This window comes from Malaclemys terrapin, chromosome 12 (genome assembly GCF_027887155.1).
Source record: "Malaclemys terrapin pileata isolate rMalTer1 chromosome 12, rMalTer1.hap1, whole genome shotgun sequence".
Taxonomy (NCBI): domain Eukaryota; kingdom Metazoa; phylum Chordata; order Testudines; family Emydidae; genus Malaclemys; species Malaclemys terrapin.
This window is the reverse complement of record NC_071516.1, coordinates 3,683,506-3,703,237: the sequence shown is the minus strand read 5'-3', so window position 1 is coordinate 3,703,237 and position 19,732 is coordinate 3,683,506. Positions and strand designations below refer to the sequence as shown.

Genomic DNA, 19,732 nt, shown 5'->3' with positions numbered 1-19,732 from the left:
GTGCTGAACTGATGCCAGGGTGCTAGAGAGGCATTTGGATAGGGGTAAGATGAAGGTCTTGATCAAAAATACTGGGGCGCTTTCAACATCTGTAACGGGGGGGCTGGCCATTGTATCCTGGGGAAATTCTAACATGAGTAGGTTCTGTTACCTGAATCCCTCTGCAATTTCAGTTGGATGGTGGGCTATGTCTCATCCCAAACTTTTGCCTGGTTCTTCTGTGCGCTGTTAAAGAGCTGCTGTGTTCCACCCCAGAGGTGGGTGAAAGGAGCCTTGCTTGTGAAAATGCTTTGCAATGAGAAGCTTCTCTATAAACGAATGCAAGATCTTGCACTCGGCTTCATTCTTTGCAATAGCTTCAGCCCTTTCTCTGGAGATTCCACCCCTTGAGGTGCTAACAAGAGGCTGGAGGTGCCATTGATGTGGGTTTTCGCCATAGAACTCAGGTTTTGTCTGGCCTGTGGTGCCAGAAGGATTGATTTTATTTAAGAGACAGGCACATGCCTGGCCCTGTACCAGCTGTCTACCCCAGGTGCTTTGTCTTGTGGTCAAGGTGGGCAGGGGATGGGCCTTCCCCTTGTGAGCAGTGCCCCATAATACTGTCAGCAGTGCAGCTCCGCAACCCCCATCATTCTCCAATTTCCTCCTGAGCTCTGAAGTATCGCTTATGGGACGCTCCCAGCCACTGGTTACCCAGGCAACAGCCCGCAAAAGGCTTCCAACCCGTTACCCATGGGGCTGTGCACTGAGCAGTGAGTCACCTCTCCCACAGCTGGACTCTGAGCGCTTAGCAGCCCGGCAGGGTGTTTGCTCAGCTGGCTGTCTAGATCTTGTTGGTTTCTGCTGGTGCGCCCATCACCTTCTTCGCTAGGTCTTGGATGCAGCAGTTCAGGATCATTGCTGTGATCGTCAAGCTCGCTTTCGGTGGAAGCAATAGGATCGTGGGGTGGGGTGGGATGGGTTGATGGGACAAAGAGGCAGCAGGACCCCGAGGCAGTTAGCACAGAAAGGAAACCTTTGAGCACTTAGTGCCTAGATTGGGGGGGACCTGAGGGCAGGTAGGCTGCAGCTAAGCACAGAGGTGCCGGTGGAATGAAGGAACAGCAGTGAAGGCTTCAGTGGGATATACCTGTCTCCCGTGGTGGTCCACTGGGGCAGTGTTTCCCAAACGGAGGAGGAGCAGGCAGGCGGATTTCAGGGGTTGCAGACAGAGGAGAGGGTCACTGTGGGTGGGGGAAGTTGCAGGACCCCAGAGCTTCCCCATTCCCCTTCCATCCCCATCCCAAGTTGGTGCTGTTGCCTCCCATGTGACCTCTAAGGCTACAGTGCTGCAGGCTGCCAGCCCAGGCTTCCTCAATCTGCCCTTGGGGCACCAATCACTGCTCTGCCGCCCCCAGCAGCATGCAGGCTTCCGGTGCGGTGCCTGGGGGAATGGGGAGGGCAGGGACAAAAGGCGGGGGAGGAAGTCAGCAAAACATATGGAAAAGGGAGAGAGAGAGGATGACGTGCCCCAAGCAGGACGGGACAGCGAGGCTGCAGAGATGGCAGCAAGTTGGTCACGGGGAGGGCCCCACACGGCCATCCAGCAAGGGAGGCTGGAGCCATGCCTTGAATGTCTGTAACTTGTGGGTTCACCGATGGGCTGGAGGCAGCAGTCACTGAATGAAGGGGCCCTTCTGTCTGTTTTGTAGGACTGTGTGGTACATGTCCTGCAGGACAACACATTTCCCCCCCCGCCCCAGTGGGGCAGAAATCTGGCAGAGTTAATGCCCTAACAGCAAGACATCTGGTTTCACAAGAATCTGACCAAGTGCTGAGTGGGTGGTTTTGTTTGGTTTTGCTGTGGCCAAGATGATGCATTTTTCTTTGCTCACTTCAGGAAATCGAGGAGCTGGGATGGGTTCGTTTAATACCTCAAAGTGCACGCAGCAGAGAGAGAGGCTAATCTCCCTTATACCTCACTTGTTTGTTTCTCTCTAGGTTTTTTAACTTGCGTGGATGGCCAGGAAGGGCACACTGAGCTAGGACCCTGCCTGCTCCTTGGAGCCTTCCTGAGCATCTGATCTGCTTTTAGAGATTTGTAGCTGTTTTTACTTGGCCGCTGGGGAAAATGCCTGCCGTTAACGGCCTCGTCCCCCTGACGCTGGACGGCCTGCAGAAGCGGCTGGAGCTGTGTCTGGTGTGCTCCAAGTGCAGCGTGAGGGAGAACGAGAGCACCTACGGGCGGAGAGAGGTCGAGCATCGCTGCATGCATGAGATCCTCCTGGCCCAGTGCAGAAGCAAGAGGAGCCAGCTATGGAAGAAGGTGGGCAGGAGGCCGGGCTTCCCAAACCCAGCACGTTACGAGGTCTGCAGATACTACTCCCCCGGCTCAGGGTGCCACAGGCACAGGAACCAGTGCACCTTTGCCACCAGCAAGGAGGAGGCGATGGTGTGGAACTTCGAGAGAGAGCACGAACTGGAGCGGCGTGTGCTGAAAGCCATGGTGCTCCAGGCACAGACGGCAGGCAGTACAAAAGGCCTCCCAAGCCAGGAAGCGCCCAGCGCTGCAGGGGAAATCCGGAGCGAGTTTGGGGGGCAGTTCCAGGAGATCTGCAAACTCTGCTTTTACCAAAGTCCCCAGAGAATATCCTCCGGGGGGCTGGCTGGGCTCTGTGAGGAGCACGGTGCTGGGAACGCTCTCCTGGTCCATGTGGTTACCGACGGAAGGAGGAAGAAGCAGTACACTGCAATCAGGCCGTGGCCGGAGTTCATGTCGCAGCTCCGCTACTGCCTGTTCGTCTCCAGAGGCAACCCGTGCAAGCACGGGGCCCAGCGGTGTAACTACGCGCACAGCGAGGTGGAGATGGCGGTGTGGGAGGCTGAGCAGAAGCGCGGCCTGGTGCGCTCGGACCTGCTGCCAGCCGTGGCAACGGGCAGCGAGAACGGCGACAAGCCAGCGCAGCCGCAAGTCCAGTTCTACTGCCGGGCCTGCTTGGTGACCTTCAGCTCCCAGGAGAGCTTCGAGAACCACTGCTCCCTGGTGGAGCACGCGCAGATGGTCTCGGCTGACACCATGATCCAGTGGGCTCACCGCACGCCTCCCTATGGGCTGATCACATTCACATTGTGCAACAGGTAAGGGGGCAGCCTTGCGCAGCCGGCCGTGCCTAGCAGGCAATGAGCAAACTGCATGGGGGGGCACAGCGGGCTGATGCCCTGCAGAGGGGGCACAGCGGGCTGATGACTTGATTCTAGATCATCTGTCTAGAGAAACAACCCAGCTGGCCTAATGTTTGGTGTCCCTTTGGGGTGTGACAGTTCTTGTGGGTACAGAACCTGCCCTGTATTTGGGGGAGAAAGGGTTAAAAATCTCTCCCTGAACCAAGCAGGGACTTTGGGTGTATGGTTTCCTAGCAGAGCAAAATTAAGCAGGATCCATCTTGGGGTGGTTCCTTGTTAGGACAGGGAGGATACAAGGGGGTAAGTTTGAGGGAAGTTAATTTTCAAGTGCCTCCTTGGCTTGGGCTCTTGTTGACCTCAAGAGAAGAGGGTGAAGAACCTGCCTGGGGCATCTCTGGGTAGTCGGGACCTATAACGCCGCACTGGTGCAGCACCAGCCGGGCTGGCAATGGGGGAAGCGATCGTGCACACAGGGTGCAGGTGGTGTTACTGTCACGTCACCTAACTCTGGCCAGAGCAAGTTGAGATGACGACAGAAGACAAAATGCTTGACTGGTTACTACCAGTGGGGCACTGCTGGTCCCAGTTCTGCCAGCACTGTGGCCTGCTAGGAATCCCCAGTTAATCCTTGTGCAGGAGGCGGGGGACGCCTCATTCCCCGTGCAGTCTCAGGCTGTTCAGAGTATCCTGTGTGCTTTGTTTTGCATGTGGAATTTATTCCCCCACAGAGGGGACATCTGCGAATATGGTGAACGGTGCACCAAGGCCCATTCCGTAGAGGAGCTGCAGGAGTGGATCCAGAGAGCGAAGGCTGTCGAGAGGAACAGGAAATCTGCCAAGAGAGACGGGCTCCTCTCCTACCAGGACCGTCTCATTGCTGAGTACAAGGAGTGCCGCAACGAGGTGTTCATTGTACGTCACCGTCTGCTGGCTGGACGCTGGCTGTGGGGCACCTGAATGATCTGGCTGATTGGAAGGGTTTTGAGTTTGCTTAAAGCTGAATCCTGATAAAGGGCCTTGCGAAAACCTGGCGGCAGCATTAACACATGCAAAATCCCTGCATTTGCACTAGCTGGCTGCATGCAGGAGTTCCTGGCTGCCCTGTGTGCACTTGCACGTTTGAAGGGGGTGTTTTCAGAGGCTCTTGTAAAAGTGCATCCCAATATCTCTCCACCTGCATCAGCAGTATGGGCCGATCACCCCCGCGGCCTGATCTTACATAATGCTTCCCTTGCAGGGTGTGCACCCCGGGGGCTAATGCATGTGAGCCTGGAAGCGAAGTGGACTAGAAATTAAAGTGAATATCGAGTTCAGACCATTTTCATTGTAGACCATGAGAGAGGCAGAAAGCAAATGAAGGGGATAAATGGTGAAATGTAAATTAGATCTTAAAAATGTATTTGAGACTTAATCTTGAATGTGTGTGCTGCCCCTGCTCTCCAGCCCCCACGCGCCCCACGCTGCCCTTTTCCAGGCTCCTCTGAGGCAGGAGTAGGCCTGTTAAAGAACACACCCTGTGTATCAAGCTGTCCTGCTCTGCCGTGTGTCCTTCCACCTTTCCAAGCGCTCGCTGGCTACACTGGCGAGAAGCACGGGGGCTCGAATCTCTCACCCTGCCCTTTCGGCCGCCCTGCTACAGCGGACCGTGCTGGGGCTTACTGGCAGGCGCTGTGAGTGTGCGATCGCAAGGTGAAACACGTGGCTCTTCTTGTCTCCTTTCCATCAGCTTTCTGAGCAGGTTGATGGCGTCATGGTTACCTGCGAGCAGCCCATGCGGGTGCATTCAGAGGACAGGAAGATGCGATACTGGTGGAAGTTCAAAGTTCACTCCCAGGTAAGTCGGATTCTCTGTAAAGAAAGTCCAGAGGTTTGAAACCAGCTCTGTCCCCCCATATAGTTCGCTCTTCCCGCCGGTAGAGAATTGCCTGCTCTTCCGCCCCCAGGGGCTGCTGAAGAGAGTCTCTGCACAGTTAAGGAGTGGGAGGAGGTTGGGGCATGCAGATGAGGCTCTGTTCCCGGAGCCCTGGGGCCTGCTGAGCAGAGAGCGGGAGAGAGCTCCTGTCCAGAGGTGTTACAGTTGTGACCTGGGGTGTGTTGGGCCGGGGCTCTGAAAGCAGGGCTGGGGACGGGCCGAGCATTTATCGGGCAGGTGGGTCTGGCTGTGCTGATCGAGCCCCGTTACTGCCTGCTGTGGTGCTCAGGACAAAATAAAACGTTCTTCCGCCTGCACAGGCTTTGTGGGGAGGGAATGTGGCTGGGGAGGGATCTTGTCTTGCTCGTTCCATCTCTGCTCCTTTTGCTTGCTCTTTGCTAGGTCCCAGGACTGACCCTTTATGGACAATTCCTTAAGAGGTTAATAGGGATGAAACCCCACAGAGGTCCTTAGGAATCACTCTAAACCCCTCTAGAACTGAAGAGGGAATGGGGCCATTTTGTAGATTCCAGTAGGAATTCTCCCCCTGCTATGGAATTCCATAGGGGTGATTGGGGGGGAAAACCTCATTCCCTGTTTAGTTTTATTGGGCTTTCACAGAGGGGGTGGCCAGACGGCGGGTCTCATGCAGGGAGATTCTCTTCACCGGATATTCTGTTCCCTTCTAACTGGCAGATGCCGCTGAGGCACGTGGCGTTACTGAAGAGAGATCCCGGAGCCACCTTCTTCCTAGCAGGGGACGGGTTCCCGCGGGGCCTCACCTACATCCGGGGGGAACGATTAAAGGCTCTGCCATCACCGCAGCTCTCGTGCCTGGTGGAGGTCTGCATGGAGTGCTGCACGTTCGGAGTTTATGAGCAGTGGGTTGTCTTTGACTTCGGCAGCCGCCCCGTCCTAGTGCGGAAAATCCAGGCCAAGATCGGCAAGCGGGAGCTCCCCCGGCACGTCCCGGCTGGCACGGAGGGCAGCCGCTTTGTGAACTTTCAGTGCTGGCACAGCGGCAACCGGGTGATCGTTCCTAGCGTGGAGATGACCAGTGACGAGGTGGACCTGCTAGCCAAGTACAAAGCACCAGCGCTCTCCCTGGAGTTCCGGCCCGGCAGCGCTGCGAACACACCCATCACCCACCTCAACTACAGGGAGAGGATGCACGACTTCCTGTTCCGAGAGGAGGAAGCGGAGCAGACCCTGATTGACAAGTAAGTGTCCCGGCAGTAGTGGCAGATCCGTAAGGGTGAAGGACTCATCCTCTTCAGGGGCCTGCCTTCCTTCTATCTGCAGTGGTCCCAGTGCCAATTCTGTCCCTTGGTCCCTGGTGCTATTTCAAGTCTAGTCCCCATATTCCCCCCCGTGCCAATTGTGCAGGAATGGTCCCAAGGGACGGCTGCAGGTCAGACTGTCACAGAGAAGTGGGGTGCTGTCATGGAAGGTGACGTGTGGAACAGGAGAGAGAATGATAATATAGGGCTAGATTCTGCTCTGTGGGGTGTAAACAGGGCAAGAGTCTGTAAGCTTTAGACATACCCTGGATGTGGACCTAGAGAGAGGTCTGAATGAAAGCTGGTACCCAGGTGGTGGTGGTGCCCACACAGATCGGAAAAGGAAGTAGCAGGCAGGTCAGGGGGAAGATGAAGAGTTCTGCTTTAGCCTGTTGAGCGTGAGCTGATGACTGGACATCCTGAAGGAGAAGTCGGAGAGACCAGTGGCGGCTTTAGTATGGACAGAATCAGATAGGTCCAGAGGACAGAGGTAGATCTGTGGGTTGGTAGAGATGGCAGTGGAATTTGGGTTTGCAGATGAGACTACCCAGAGATAGGGTGTAGAGTCCTCTGAAGGAAACAGTGGACGAATAATTGGAGAGAGAGGAGGAGAACCAGGAGAGGAAAAGTCCTGGAAGCCAAGGGAGGACAGGATTTTAAGACGAGCGTGGTTGACTGTGTTGAAGGAGGCTGACAGGATAAGGAGGATGATGATGGAGAGCTGGCTCTGAGATTTGGCTAGGAAGAGGTCAGTAGAGACTTCAAGAGCAGTTTGCATGGAGTGCATGGGGCGGAAGACAGCTTGCAGAGAGTCTAGGTTGGAACCTGAGGAGAGGAACGCCAGCCAGCAGTTGTAGACCGTGTGTCCAGTGAGCTCGAGACGAAAGGGAGATGGGGCAGGAGTTGGAGAGAGAAGTGGGGTCGAGGGAGGGCTTTTTAAGAGGGTAGAGACTAGAGCATGTTTGTATTGTGAGGGGAAGGAGCCAGAGGAGAGGGGATGAGTGGGCCCAGGGGAGGTCAGGAGATGGGATCACTGGGGTAAGTAGAGGGGTTAGAGGAGGAGAAATGTCTGTGACGGGGAGAAGGCAAAGCGAGCTGTGGGAGGGGAATGGCCTCTTCCAGGGCCTGTCTTCATCTGGAGTGCAATGGTTGGTCACTCTCCCCGTCCCAGTTCAAACAGCAAGGCAAAAATCTCCTGCCCTGAGTCTCCAGAGAGCACCAGCTGTGCATTCCATGTCTTGGCTACCGCCGGGGCTCTGGTTTGTGCTGAGCACTAGCCAGCCGTGGGTGGAGGGTTTCAGTGCTGCTACTTGGGGAGAAACAAAGGGAGCTGTGCTGTGCACCCCGCCAGACCCACTACGAGGAGCCCACCCTGAAGGAAGTGGATGCACCTGGCATGTCTATGCTCCTTGTTGCACCAGCTCGATGTAGGGCGCCTAGGGTGTCGCTCTCCTTACCAGCAACCTGCAGGAATTACATACGCAGGCAGCTCTCTAAGCCTGTTTTTGGAGATGTCCCATAGGAGTTTAGTGCTGTTGAGTTTCTTGGGGATTGACAACCTGTTTGCCAAACTGCCGTTCTTTAAGTGGAACTTTTCAGTAAGTGACGTGACCAAGTCTCCAAAGCAGCTGCTCCCGCAGGCGCCGCAAGTCTGCATGCTATCATTTTAAACCGTGTCATTTAATTTAAAAACGCTGCTCAGCCTGATCTCTGGTTGATCTAGGGGAGCACAGAGAGAGTCTTGTCGCCAGGGGACAGAGGGCCGATGCCCTGGTCCTTTGGGGGGAGAGGATGGGGTGAAGAGGTGGGGAATCGGGAGGGGATCCTCGTGATGCAGGCAGTCCCTCCCGCGTAGGGGGGGATATTGCTGATGAATTGACGTGTGCAGTCAGCACTGTTAGCTGTGGTGCCTTCTTCGTCTCAGGCTCAACCTCCAGGTCACCATCTCCCTGACCCCGATGCTGCAGACCCTGTCCATGGGGATGAAGTTCGCCCTCTCTGGTGAACTCTTTGCTGAAGTGCCGACCCCTTGTGCCCTAACGCCGGACACCAACGAGGGGTACCTGCTGAGCCGGTCTGTGAGCACCGCTTTCCTGGCACCTGACCCGCCCACGGACAACCGGGTGTACGAGGTCAAGGTGGAAAGCAAGGCCATCACCGAGAAGAGCATCTGGCTCCTCGTCCCCCGGAGATGCTGCTCTGAGCTTGGCTTCCAGCAGGGCACCTCCTGCAAGGTGGAGATCCAGTTCCAGATCGACCGGCTGCAGTTCCGGCTGTGGCACTACGCGGTGGACCAGCTGCTGGACGAGCGGCTGATCCTGCCCGACGTTGCAGCCTGTTCCATCCCTCACTCCCCCACGCTACCGCTGAGCGGGAACAAGAAGCAGATGCAGGCCATCTCCTTCATCACCGGCCAGGCCACCAGCACCAGGCAGGTCCCTCCTCTTCTGATCTATGGGCCTTTCGGCACAGGGAAGACCTTCACCTTGGCCATGGCCACCAGGGAAATCATCAAGCAGCCCAACACGCGAGTGCTGATCTGTACTCACACCAACAGGTAACTTGCTAGCTTTGCCGTGGCTTTTCTCCAAGGGAAGACACTGGGAGGCCGTAGACTGAAGGCTGGGTGCTCAGCTGTGCCAGATTCACACGTGATGGGGATGTGAGGGTTTTCCTAAGGAAACTAAATTGTGTTTCGATGCCAAGCGTTCTGCAAACAGTCCAAACGTTTGGTCCGCTTTTGAAATACGCCAACATTATTTCTTAAAGAAAAACATTCCTTTGTTCTTGGTAGAAATCTGAGCTTAGATGGGGGGCAGGAAGATGTGGGTGGAAGGAGACCAGGATACATTCCTGATGGGGACCTTGATTCTAAGCTAGAGAGAGATGTGTTTTATGGTGTGCTACAGTCATTCCCTGCTGGGTCCTCTTCCCCCACCTCCCCACAACACCGTGGGTAACAGTTACACACCAGGTGAAATGGAAACCCCTTCGCTTCTGCACCTTAATTTCCCCTCTTGGCCTTGCCCAGGTGACTTCATTCTTGTATTTGCCCTCTGATGTTGACTCTTTCCAAAAGCTGTTGTGCTGCTGTGTATATGTCAATATTGATTCTGCAGGTCCCATAAAGAGGAGAGTTAGGGGGAGGGAAAGTCGAGATGCACGCAAACGTGGTAGGCTCTGAACTGACCTTTGTTATTCCGAGATTTTAAAATGAAAGCGACAATGCGTGAAGGAATGCACAGTGGAGGGTCCGTTTCCTTTCCTATGGGGACCATTATTTCCTTAATATTTTTTTGAAAGGTATAATAAAAAGAGATGACTTTCAATCTTAGCCTGTGTCCTGCCCTGTGGCTGCACTGGGACTTGTTCTACTCTCTGAGATGTTTGCACATACTCCACCAGCACAGGATTCTAGGAAGGTTGGTTATGGGACGAAGAATGCCTGGGGCCATACTTTCATACCTGGGACCCGACACATCCTTGTGCCCACGTGATCCCTGGGCATGTGGCGTTGTGACTGAGGGCCCAAGTGTATGTATTCAGAAGGCCCTTGGTAAGTGAGGCTCTAGGCACTGCGCAGCCACTGATTAGATCTTAAATCGCACTCCTGAAAACGTGCGCACGGGCTCATTGTGTGCGCAATGCGGATAACTGAGTGTGTATCCCATACGCTAGTTTCTGCACGTACGTGAGCATCGCCTGCAGGTTGTAAATCAGGGGCCAGAGCTCTGGAAACTGTGACTGAGTATATTCCTTGTCCAAAGGGTCCGTTCCCAAATGAATAAACAATGGGACAGACTACCCCAGTGCGTCTGGGATGAAGGGCTTGTCTGAGACTCCCACTCACATTCCCTTGCCATGCTGCCTGGACCGTGAGTGCCTACCTGAAGGCAGACACCCCAAACTGGTAGAGTGTTCTTTAATTAGACTTCACCGAGCCAGTAACAAGTGTGAGCTCCTGGATCACTATAACAGTCTTGCCCTGGAGTCCCAGACTGTCTCCCCTCGATCTTTCCACCCAGGCAAGCTGGACTTAGTGATAAATGGTCATTTACACCAAAAATCACAAATATCCAGGTTACTCCCAGTCCCAAGAGACCAGTCACTTACCCCAGGTCAATTGGTGCCCTAGATCTTACACCAAAGACAACACCTGTATCCAATCCTGTAATTATCTAAAGGGTTATTAACTAGGAAAAGCAAATGAGTTATTTACAGGTGAAAGTAAGCAAACATCTACACACAAATGAGTTAGAATCCAGCCCCTAAGAGTGACCGATTTGTAGTGATCTGTCCATTCACAATGTCTTTCAGGGCAGACCCTGGGATAACTCTGAGAGATCTCTTGCTTCAGTTTAGTCTCTGGCCCTGTGAGAGTTCAAACAGCAAAGAGATGAAAAATCATCATGTCAGCTATTTTTATTTCCCTCTTCCAGCATTCAGATGTCTGGGATGAGGCCTTCTGCACCTACTTCTCCGTGGGTGGATGGGGAAATTAACAAGTCTTATGATGGCCCACTTAATTTTTGAGAGCCCTCCTGGATGGGCGGGGGGACAATTCCCATGCCTGGGTTCACAAGCTTAGAGCAAACCTTTTCAAAGTAATATTTCCTTATAGCATGGAATACAGACATTACCAATGAGATTAATGCATGGAGGACCTTACAAGCATTTCATAGTCTGAACACTAAATACGTTCTTAGAGGACCATTACCTATTTTGAATAACACTAACATACGGGGGAGCTGGTTTGCTTTCCAGCTATGAGTTTGTCAGCTCTTAGCTCACACCTATGGCCTTGGCCAGAGCTGGCACTTGGTTTACCAGCATCACACTCCTGTTTTCTCTCACTTCCAGTGCGGCTGACATCTACATCCGTGAGTACTTCCACGAGTATGTCACAAACGGGCACCCCAGGGCAGTCCCGCTGAGGATCAAATACACAGACCGTTCCATCAGCATGACCGACCCCGTCACTCAGCTGTACTGCTGCCTTTCTCCAGACCAGAGGACCTTCAGGCAACCCACTCAAGCAGAGATCGACAGGCACCGCATTATCATCACCACATCCATGCTGTCCAAGAACCTGAGGGTGCCCCCTGGATATTTCACCCACATCTTGATAGATGAGGCAGCTCAGATGCTGGAATGCGAAGCTCTGATCCCGCTCTCGTATGCTACTTTTGAGACTCGAGTTGTCCTAGCTGGGGACCACATGCAAGTGACCCCTAAGTTGTTCTGCCTGGGAGGTGAGCAGTCGGCCGACCACACCCTGCTGAACCGCCTCTTCCAGTACTACCAGAAGGAGAAACACGAAGTAGCTCTGAAAAGCAGGATCATCTTCAACGAGAACTACCGCTCCACTGCGGGCATCATCGAGTTTGTCTCCAAGCATTTCTACGTCAGCAAAGGCAACACCATCCATGCCAGCGGCAACGTCCCGCCCCACCCTGAGCTCCACCCACTCATGTTTTGCCACGTGCCAGGCTCCACCGAGCGGGATATGGCCATGACGTCCTGGTACAACGTCGCCGAAATCATGCAGGTGATCGAGAAAGTGCAAGAGATGCACCAGAAGTGGCCAGATGAATGGGGAGCCCGGGACCTGAAGAGAATCTGCGTGGTCTCCCACGGCATGCAGGTAGGCAGGAGGGCTCCAGGGAGAGCCGATGTGTTGTCGATCCATCGTTCTGCACTGGAGCTGCATGGGACGCATTGTTGTCTGTAAATGCCAAACGTTGGACTCGGTTTGTTTTCTGTAAACACCCTTCTCTACTGTTGCTGGCAAACCCTGGCTGCTGGAAGCGTGAATTTACTTTTGTCCAGTGCATTTTGCTAAGGGGGTGTTCACAGCATATGGAAGTGCAAGGGACGGGTGGAGCAGGGGTGCCTGATAAGGGGACAGTTTTAGGTAGGGCAGAGAGTCTGTAGCACAGCAAATCTGCTGAAGTCCTTTTCAGCCCAACTGGCAATCCAGAATTTTCCTGCCCTTCTCCTTGATGTCATTCCTCCCCTGAGCCTCAGGGGTCCATTTTGTTCTTGAAGTCTCTCGAATGTGATTCCCACTGCCCGCCCGCAGCTGCAGGTTACCCCGGTGAGTCTGTGTGTGTCCTGGGCTCCTGGGTAGAGCTCGCAGAGCTGAGGGGCAGGGTCTTAGCAGGATGCACCAAGGTTGGCTTGCCCGGCCTTCCCGGATGGCTGGTGAGCCTTGGATTGTTAAACAAGATGCTCTTGCGTTGTGTGTTGCTAGGGAGCCCCTTCGGTAGTGATGGTGGAAATAAAACAAGCCTGAGCCCCTCAAATCTTCTTCTCACCTAGTGGCCGTGTGATACCTGCTCTCTGGAGATCAGGGGCTGGGTGCAGGTTGGGGGGAGCTGGGGAGCTGCTCCCTGGGTTGTAACTTTGTGCCTCCCTTTCCCACCAGGTCAGTGCAATAAGGCAGGAGCTGAGGAAGAAGCACCTGGGAGAGGTGGCAGTGGAAAACTTTGAAAACTTACCAGGTTTGTATCTTGCTGAGTGGCTGTTTTTGCTTTGGCAGGAATGGAATCCATTCTCAGTGGCAGGAAAAAGGAGCCATTCTACTCCGGGCTCTCCCTCTAGGCTAGCGAGAACTCGCGTGGTCACACCAGTGAAAAGCTGGGAGAATATTCCCACGCTGCTGGGCGCTGCAGACGGGTAAAGGGGCAACCTGGACTGAATGCTGGACGACTAGCCGAGGCGCCTCTGGCACCTTCAGTATCCTCCTCTGTAAACCGCAGAGGGGAGAGCAGCTGCAGCAGATGTGTCCATATGGATATGGGGCAGCCGCACGGGCATACGGTGCCATTCTGTTCCGTCTAGGTTCTTATCCTGTGCCCACCATACAACTGCTGGCTGAGCCGTGTGTGTGTATGTGTGCGCGCGCGATGTTGGGTGCCCCGCTTCAGATACCTTTTGAAGGGACCCTGCTGAGCACCATACTCTGAGAACTGGACCCCTTTAAGGTACCTAAATTGGGTACCCAGAATCACTCGTCACTTTAAAATTTTTATACAGGATACGATAAGCGCTTGCACACTTTCTTCCCCTCCCTCCTCACCCCCCGCAAGAAATCGGTGAGTCGCTTTTAGCCCCTTTCCATGTTGCTGCTGGTCTAGAAAGCTCTGCCTTTCTTTTCAGTCCTTGCCAGCAGTGCTGGAGATCTCTTCCTGTCCCCCACATTACCCACCTCCCCATCACTACCTTGTTATGCCCAGGCATCAGCGGCATGCAGTGATGGCTACAGGAGTTAGGGGCCCAGAACTGATCTGGCTAGTTTAAAATGGTTCCCGGTCATTTTTTACACGTGAATCGGGTTTTAAACTGGAAACCGGGCTCCTGAAGTACGTCTGTATCCTAGTCTCAGCCCATGAAATTAGTTGGGTATCTCTTTATTTCCTGAGATGCATGAAAAACCTGGACATAGGCACTGATCCCTTTTATAATCCCGGCCTGCAGCCATACAAGCAGAGATGCCCATACATGTCAGAGCCCCGGAGACTGGGTATCGTGGTATGATTCATATCTATATTCAAAATTCCCAGGATTCCAAGGGAGAGTCTGGTAATGATGTAAAGGAAGGCGATACATTGTAACCAACAGGGCATCCATGTGAAAAGGCCTCTGGGTACTGACACAGTATAACTGACACATGACTTCCCAGTGAGGCTGCTTGCTGAAATGTGACTCTGCCATGGGAGCTGAAGGAAGAGGGTTTTGGTTTGTTTTTTTAACTCTCAAGCCAGAGAAGATTGATCTAGTTCTTTATTGGTTTTTTGGTTTTATGGCGCAGCGGAGACCTCTTGTGGTGGAATTAATGAATGCCTGGTGTGTGTTTTCCATCTCTACATCCCTCCTTCTTGACAAACCATTTTCAGCCTCTGGCTGGTTTATGAACTCATTGACTGGCTGTTTGTTATCCCTAGTGTTCATGGTTACCGGAGCCAGATGGCATTGTTTCTACTCTGACTGGATGATCAAAACTTTTTTTTTTAAACAGGTGAATACTTCCCTTCCTGCACAAAACCTCTGGTTCCCATTGGGGTTTTTGGAAAGAAAAGCCCGTTCCCAAATGTCCCTGTGAACAAACCCCATTCCCACGTGTGTTCACAAGGAGCGGATAACAAGGGGCAGAACACTGTCAAATCGAAGAGTGGCTTGAAATCCGAATGTTAATCCACGAACACTGCTCTTGTATTAGTCACCTTGCTCTGCCTCTTGCTTTATCTCGGACTCCTCATGTGGTGCCTGGGGGTTGGTCTGTGTGTGAGGCCCCTGTGATACCAAGGACTCTGTTTCATTGGGCTAAATCTCAAGTCACTCTTATAACTTAGGGACATGATCACATGTGGGTGTTTTTAGCCTGTCACTCCTGGGGGTCCACATGCAGCGCTGTGTAAGCATGGACACCTCCCAAAGACGCATGCTCCACCCAGAGAGTCCTTCTCACTCAGTTCCCGTAGGTAACCTTTTTCCTCTCTCTCCTCTTGTTCCATGCAGGGAGGGAGTTTCGGGTCATCATCATCAGCACAGTTCACACCAAGGAAAGCCTGCTCAGCTCCGCCTCCCCCAACATGGAGTTCTTCAACGAAGCCAGGGTGCTGAACACCATCATGACGAGGGCCCAGTCGCAGGTCATCGTGGTGGGAGATGCTGTGGCCTTGTGCTCCTATGGCCAGTGCAGCAAGGTCTGGAAGCGCTTCCTCCAGGAGTGCATTGAGAAGGGCAGCGTGACTCCGGAAACGCTGACGCTGGAGCAGATTAAGCAGGCAGTGTCCGACAAGCAGAGCTGGATCCGGGGAAGCACGGAGCTGCTTGAGGAGGACGACAGCGACACGGATTCCTGGACCTCCGAATTGGATAACACAAATCCCGATGATCCCATTCTCCAGGAGCTCCTGGATGAGAGCAAGAACGTCCAGGTGACTGTTTCCGAAGAAGGGTTGCTGAACGTGAGCTCCGAGGCGTCGGCCCAGCAGAACGGTCGGCTGGAATATGTCAACTTCTCCTCTCCCACAATGCAGGAGTATCTTCGCATGCACCCCAAAATGTACAAGAGGTGTGAGCTGGTCAAAGAGGGGTTTGACAGAGCATCTGCCTTCGCCTTCGAAGACTCGCCTCCGCTCAACATTCAGATCAAAGGCAGAGTTCGCTGTGGCATGGCTTTCACTGGCGACCAAGTGCTAGTGGAGCTCCTGCAGACCAGCGCCCCTGAGGGCGGCACCCTCCGTCCCCAGGGGAGAGTGGTGGGGGTGCTAACGCAGGCCGAGCGACAGCGGGCCTTCGTCTGCATGATGGACGAGTATGACCCCCGCGTGATGATCCCCATCGACCACACCATCACCAAAATATTCGTCCCAGGGCTGAAAGAAAAACCCAATGTCGTCCCCATCCGCAAACTGGTAAAGGGGAAGTACCAGGTGGTTAGGTGTGAGAAGATAAACCAGGAGATGAAAAGAAGTCAGCTCTTCTATGTCCAAATTATCTCCTGGCGGGAAGGTTTTTACTACCCTCTGGGCATAGTAACAGACATCCTGCCCATGGCTTTGACTCTGGAAGAAGGCTTGAAGATACTTGATTTGGAGTACGGTCTGGCAAAAAAGTACCCAAGCGAGGTGACCACGGAGCTGGCCAAAATTACCTCCAGCAAATCCAACCCTCCCAAGGAGAATCGGAGGGACTGCCGGGGCTACCTGACCTTCACTGTCGACCCCCCAGGCGCTAAAGATTTGGATGATGCCATAAGTGTCCGAGATGAGGGCAATTGTTATGAGATTGGGATCCACATCGCAGACGTGGCTGGCTTTGTTCCCAAAGACAGTGCTTTGGATATGGAGGCGAAGAAACGAGGCACTACTTACTATGCCCCTTGTAAGGAGCCGCTGTGCATGTTCCCACCCCGGATCAGCCAAGACCTCTGCAGCCTCCTGCCACAAAAGGATCGCCACGTGATCTCCCTGTTTGTCACTGTAGAAAAGACAACAGACAGGGTGATGAAAGGGAACTTCACTGTGTCCACAATCCACTCGGACCGGCAGCTGTCCTACGAGGAGGCAGAGAGCATCATTAAGAACCATTACAGTGGGGAACCGAAGGCCCTTCGCTTTGACACCCTTGAGGACTGTATAGCTGTGGCTTATCACTTCTCCAGGGTCCACCGACAGTTCAGGCTGCAGGAAGACTGTTACTACGACCGGCTGGATGAGGAAAGTACCCCAGGCAACAGGGGATCCCACCAGATGATAGAGGAGTTCATGATCATGTTCAACAGCTTCGTGGCCGAGTTTCTAACCAACAAAGACCACACCAAGAACGTCACTCCTCTCCGGTGTCAAATGGAACCCAACCCCCAGCAGGTGGCTCAGATGAAGAACAAATACAGCCACATCATCCCTTTGTCTATCCACCTCTCGCACCACCTGGGAGCTCTGCCTGCTGGCCCAGCCCCTGCTGGGCGGGGTGAGTTCAGCCTCCTGACCCCACTGTGGGAGCATCTCCAGTCAGCTGTGGACGCTCGTGATGTCCACAAGATGCTCGACCTCATTGCTACCGATGACATTCACCCGAAGCTCGCCCCCATCGTCCTGGAGTTCAGGAGGCTGCTGAGCCGCTCCTATTTCAGTCGCTCCAACTCGACGGCTCAGTCTAAGGCAGGACATTATTCCTTGCACGTCGACTCTTACACCTGGGCCTCCTCCCCCATCCGCCGATACCTGGACGTCGTGGTCCAGCGGCACCTTCGTTCCGTGCTCTGCAAGAAGCCAGTGCTGTACTCCTTGGAGGACATCGAATTTCTCTGCCATGACTTCAACAGGAAGAACTTACGGGCAGCAACCTACGAGAAGAGGGCCCACTCCCTGCAGATGGCCACCCGGCTGAGGTGCCAAGTCCGGCAGAAGATCGCGTTCGTTGTGAGTGTTGAGGGAATTGATAGGTTCTTTAAAGCCTTGTTCCCGCTGAACAATGAGACCCTTCCGGATCCCCAAGTGATCAACTACCGGGCTCTGCAGTTAGTGGAACAGCCCTCGTTTAGCCAAGAGCGGAACAGCATGAGGCTGACGTGGAGGCGGCGAATGTACTCCGTGGCGAGCTCCAAGGAGCACACCCCACGGTCCTTGCCGCTTCGGGACCGCCACATCACCCTCTTCAGCGCTCAGGTGTGGGAAGACGTGCTGGCGGCCATCAGAAAGGAAGAGTTCGAGAGCGTGATTGCTCTCCTCAGGCGGGGCCGGGCTACGCGCCAGAGGCAGGTGGGGAGAATGGAGAGAAGCGACTGCTCGCACTACGTGGGGCTGTCTCTAGAACTGAGCGCCGGGGATGCCGTGCAGCTGCAGCTCACCACCGGGGTCCATCGGGGATTTCTGGTGCCTTTTGTGCAGCTGTGGAGCGTGACGCCGGGTTTTGACGTCTGTCTGGAGCACACGGAAAAGCCCATCAACTGCTTCTCGAATTACGCCACGCAGGCGTCCAAGGACAAGTACAAGAATCCATCGGACTATAGCAGGGTGTGGCAGCCGCTCAGTGCTATGGAATCTGCTTCGTGTGCTGTGGCAGAAAATGACTCCATTGTCCTGCAGGATGTCAAAATAACCTGGGACAAGCAAAGAAACAGCAAAGAGCAGCTGCAGGGGACTTTCTCCTTAACCAAAAGCTTCCTAGAGGAGTGCGCCATTGATGTAGACTTCAACCACTGTTACTTGTGCATCCGGCTAGAGGGCCTGACGCTCAGTGGACGCCGTAATGACGAGGCGTGTCTTAGCCACAGCCTCCAGAAACTCAGCTTGTCCAACGAGAGCACGGCAGGTGGCAGCTTCGTGGTTGATCCAGCTACATACACTTGGGTAGCCCATGGGCTGCCCGAAGAGTGTAGTGACAATGAGAAGCTGGACAGAAGTGGACTGAAGACTGTGAATTTTTACATCCATTTTATGTCCATGGAGACGGTTCCTGCGGAGATCTCCCAGGACTCAGCCAGGTTTACGGTGGAGATCATTCCAAAGATGCTTCCAGATGTGTAAGTATGGGTGCGATAGTCAATGCATAGCTGGTGATTTCAGTCATTTCCAAACCAAAGCCGATACGGGGCTAGCTTTCCCCATGCCGCCTTCCCAAACAGAATGGAGCCCTTCTGAGGAGTGTACCTGGTCCACTGAAAATCCTCATGTCCCTACACAAATCAGCCAGGCCCTTGGGCGCTCTGTGTTTTGGGTTGTCACTTTTTCAGCCATTCCCGAAACACCCCGCTCCCTGCAGTCCTAGCTGTCTTAAAGAGCAAAGGATTGAGGGGCTAGGAAAAGAGGCAGCCCTTGGGTGACAGCTCCGACTTCTGTTACTGTAGCAAGTCACCTCACTCTTGCTACAGCATCTTTCACAAACCACTCAGCTTGAAAGGCTGTTCATGGTTTCTTTAGTAGCCCCGTGCCCCCCGATTTCTTCTTCTCCTTTATGCTGGTTCCTTTGCAACTGTGCCTTGTTGAGACAGCCACTCTTCGGGCAGATCCATGGCCTGCCTTTCGAATCAGCCTCATTAACGGGCTGGGCGGCCAATCTCCCTCGAGATAGCTCTAGCAGAAGAAGAGGAGCTCTGTGTGGCTCAAAAGCTTGTCTCTCTCGCCAACAGTTGATCCAATAAGATACCGCCTCACCCACCTCATCTTGCTAATATCCTGGGATCGACCCAGCTACAACTACATGTAGTTCTGGAGTGACCTCTCCCTTGGTGCCTTGAGGCTCAGGAACAGTTGGGGGCTAATCACCCTGTTTCACTTATAAAACAGCTGGGATGTGATCTGTGCTCCCTGCTGCTCTGTGAAATACAGTCCTCTGGGTCAGCGGTGCAAAGTAACACTAATCCAACATGACTTCTTCACAACTTGCTTTTAGCGCTCTGCTTCGAGCCTTTGTTGAACAAACAAAGCAAAGTGGGAGGCTAACGAAAGGCAGTTCCACAAAGCTGCGTGTCACGTTTTTCACCAGGTGGGGCTATGTTTCAGTAACTCTCTGTTTTCCCTTCTATCAGCCGGAAAGAGAATGCAATCTGGAAACTACAATATGCCTCAAAGCTCGCCAAGAGCATAGCGCTGGGCCGGGAGCCTCCCCAGACAGGTAGGTGCAAACGTTCATCGGGTGCACAGGCTTCTCTTGCTCAGTTCCCAAAGGAAATGGGCAACGGTTAAGACCATACTTGGTGATGATAATAAAACGATCTGGCTCCTACTTGACTTCTCATGCTTTGAGAACTATGTATCATTCTTCCCATGGAGAAACTGAGGCACGGGGCAGGGAAGTGACTTTCCTAAGATCACCCAACAGGCCAATGGCAGAGCCAGGAACTGAACCTAGGTCTTCTGAGTTCCAG

General features: G+C 53.7%; 1 protein-coding gene across 1 annotated transcript in view; it reads left to right on the top strand.

The window, feature by feature from the left end:
• The window catches only part of HELZ2 (helicase with zinc finger 2), a 46,581-nt gene that overhangs the window by 14,254 nt on the left and 12,595 nt on the right, over nucleotides 1–19,732 (top strand). Inside the window, exons 2-10 of the mRNA XM_054046269.1 lie at nucleotides 1,981–3,117; nucleotides 3,891–4,074; nucleotides 4,889–4,996; nucleotides 5,771–6,294; nucleotides 8,279–8,911; nucleotides 11,215–11,998; nucleotides 12,782–12,857; nucleotides 14,875–18,388; nucleotides 19,394–19,479. Coding sequence (XP_053902244.1) covers nucleotides 2,111–3,117; nucleotides 3,891–4,074; nucleotides 4,889–4,996; nucleotides 5,771–6,294; nucleotides 8,279–8,911; nucleotides 11,215–11,998; nucleotides 12,782–12,857; nucleotides 14,875–18,388; nucleotides 19,394–19,479 — 6,916 coding nt within the window. The 5' untranslated portion in view covers nucleotides 1,981–2,110. The remainder of the gene's footprint in view (nucleotides 1–1,980; nucleotides 3,118–3,890; nucleotides 4,075–4,888; nucleotides 4,997–5,770; nucleotides 6,295–8,278; nucleotides 8,912–11,214; nucleotides 11,999–12,781; nucleotides 12,858–14,874; nucleotides 18,389–19,393; nucleotides 19,480–19,732) is intronic.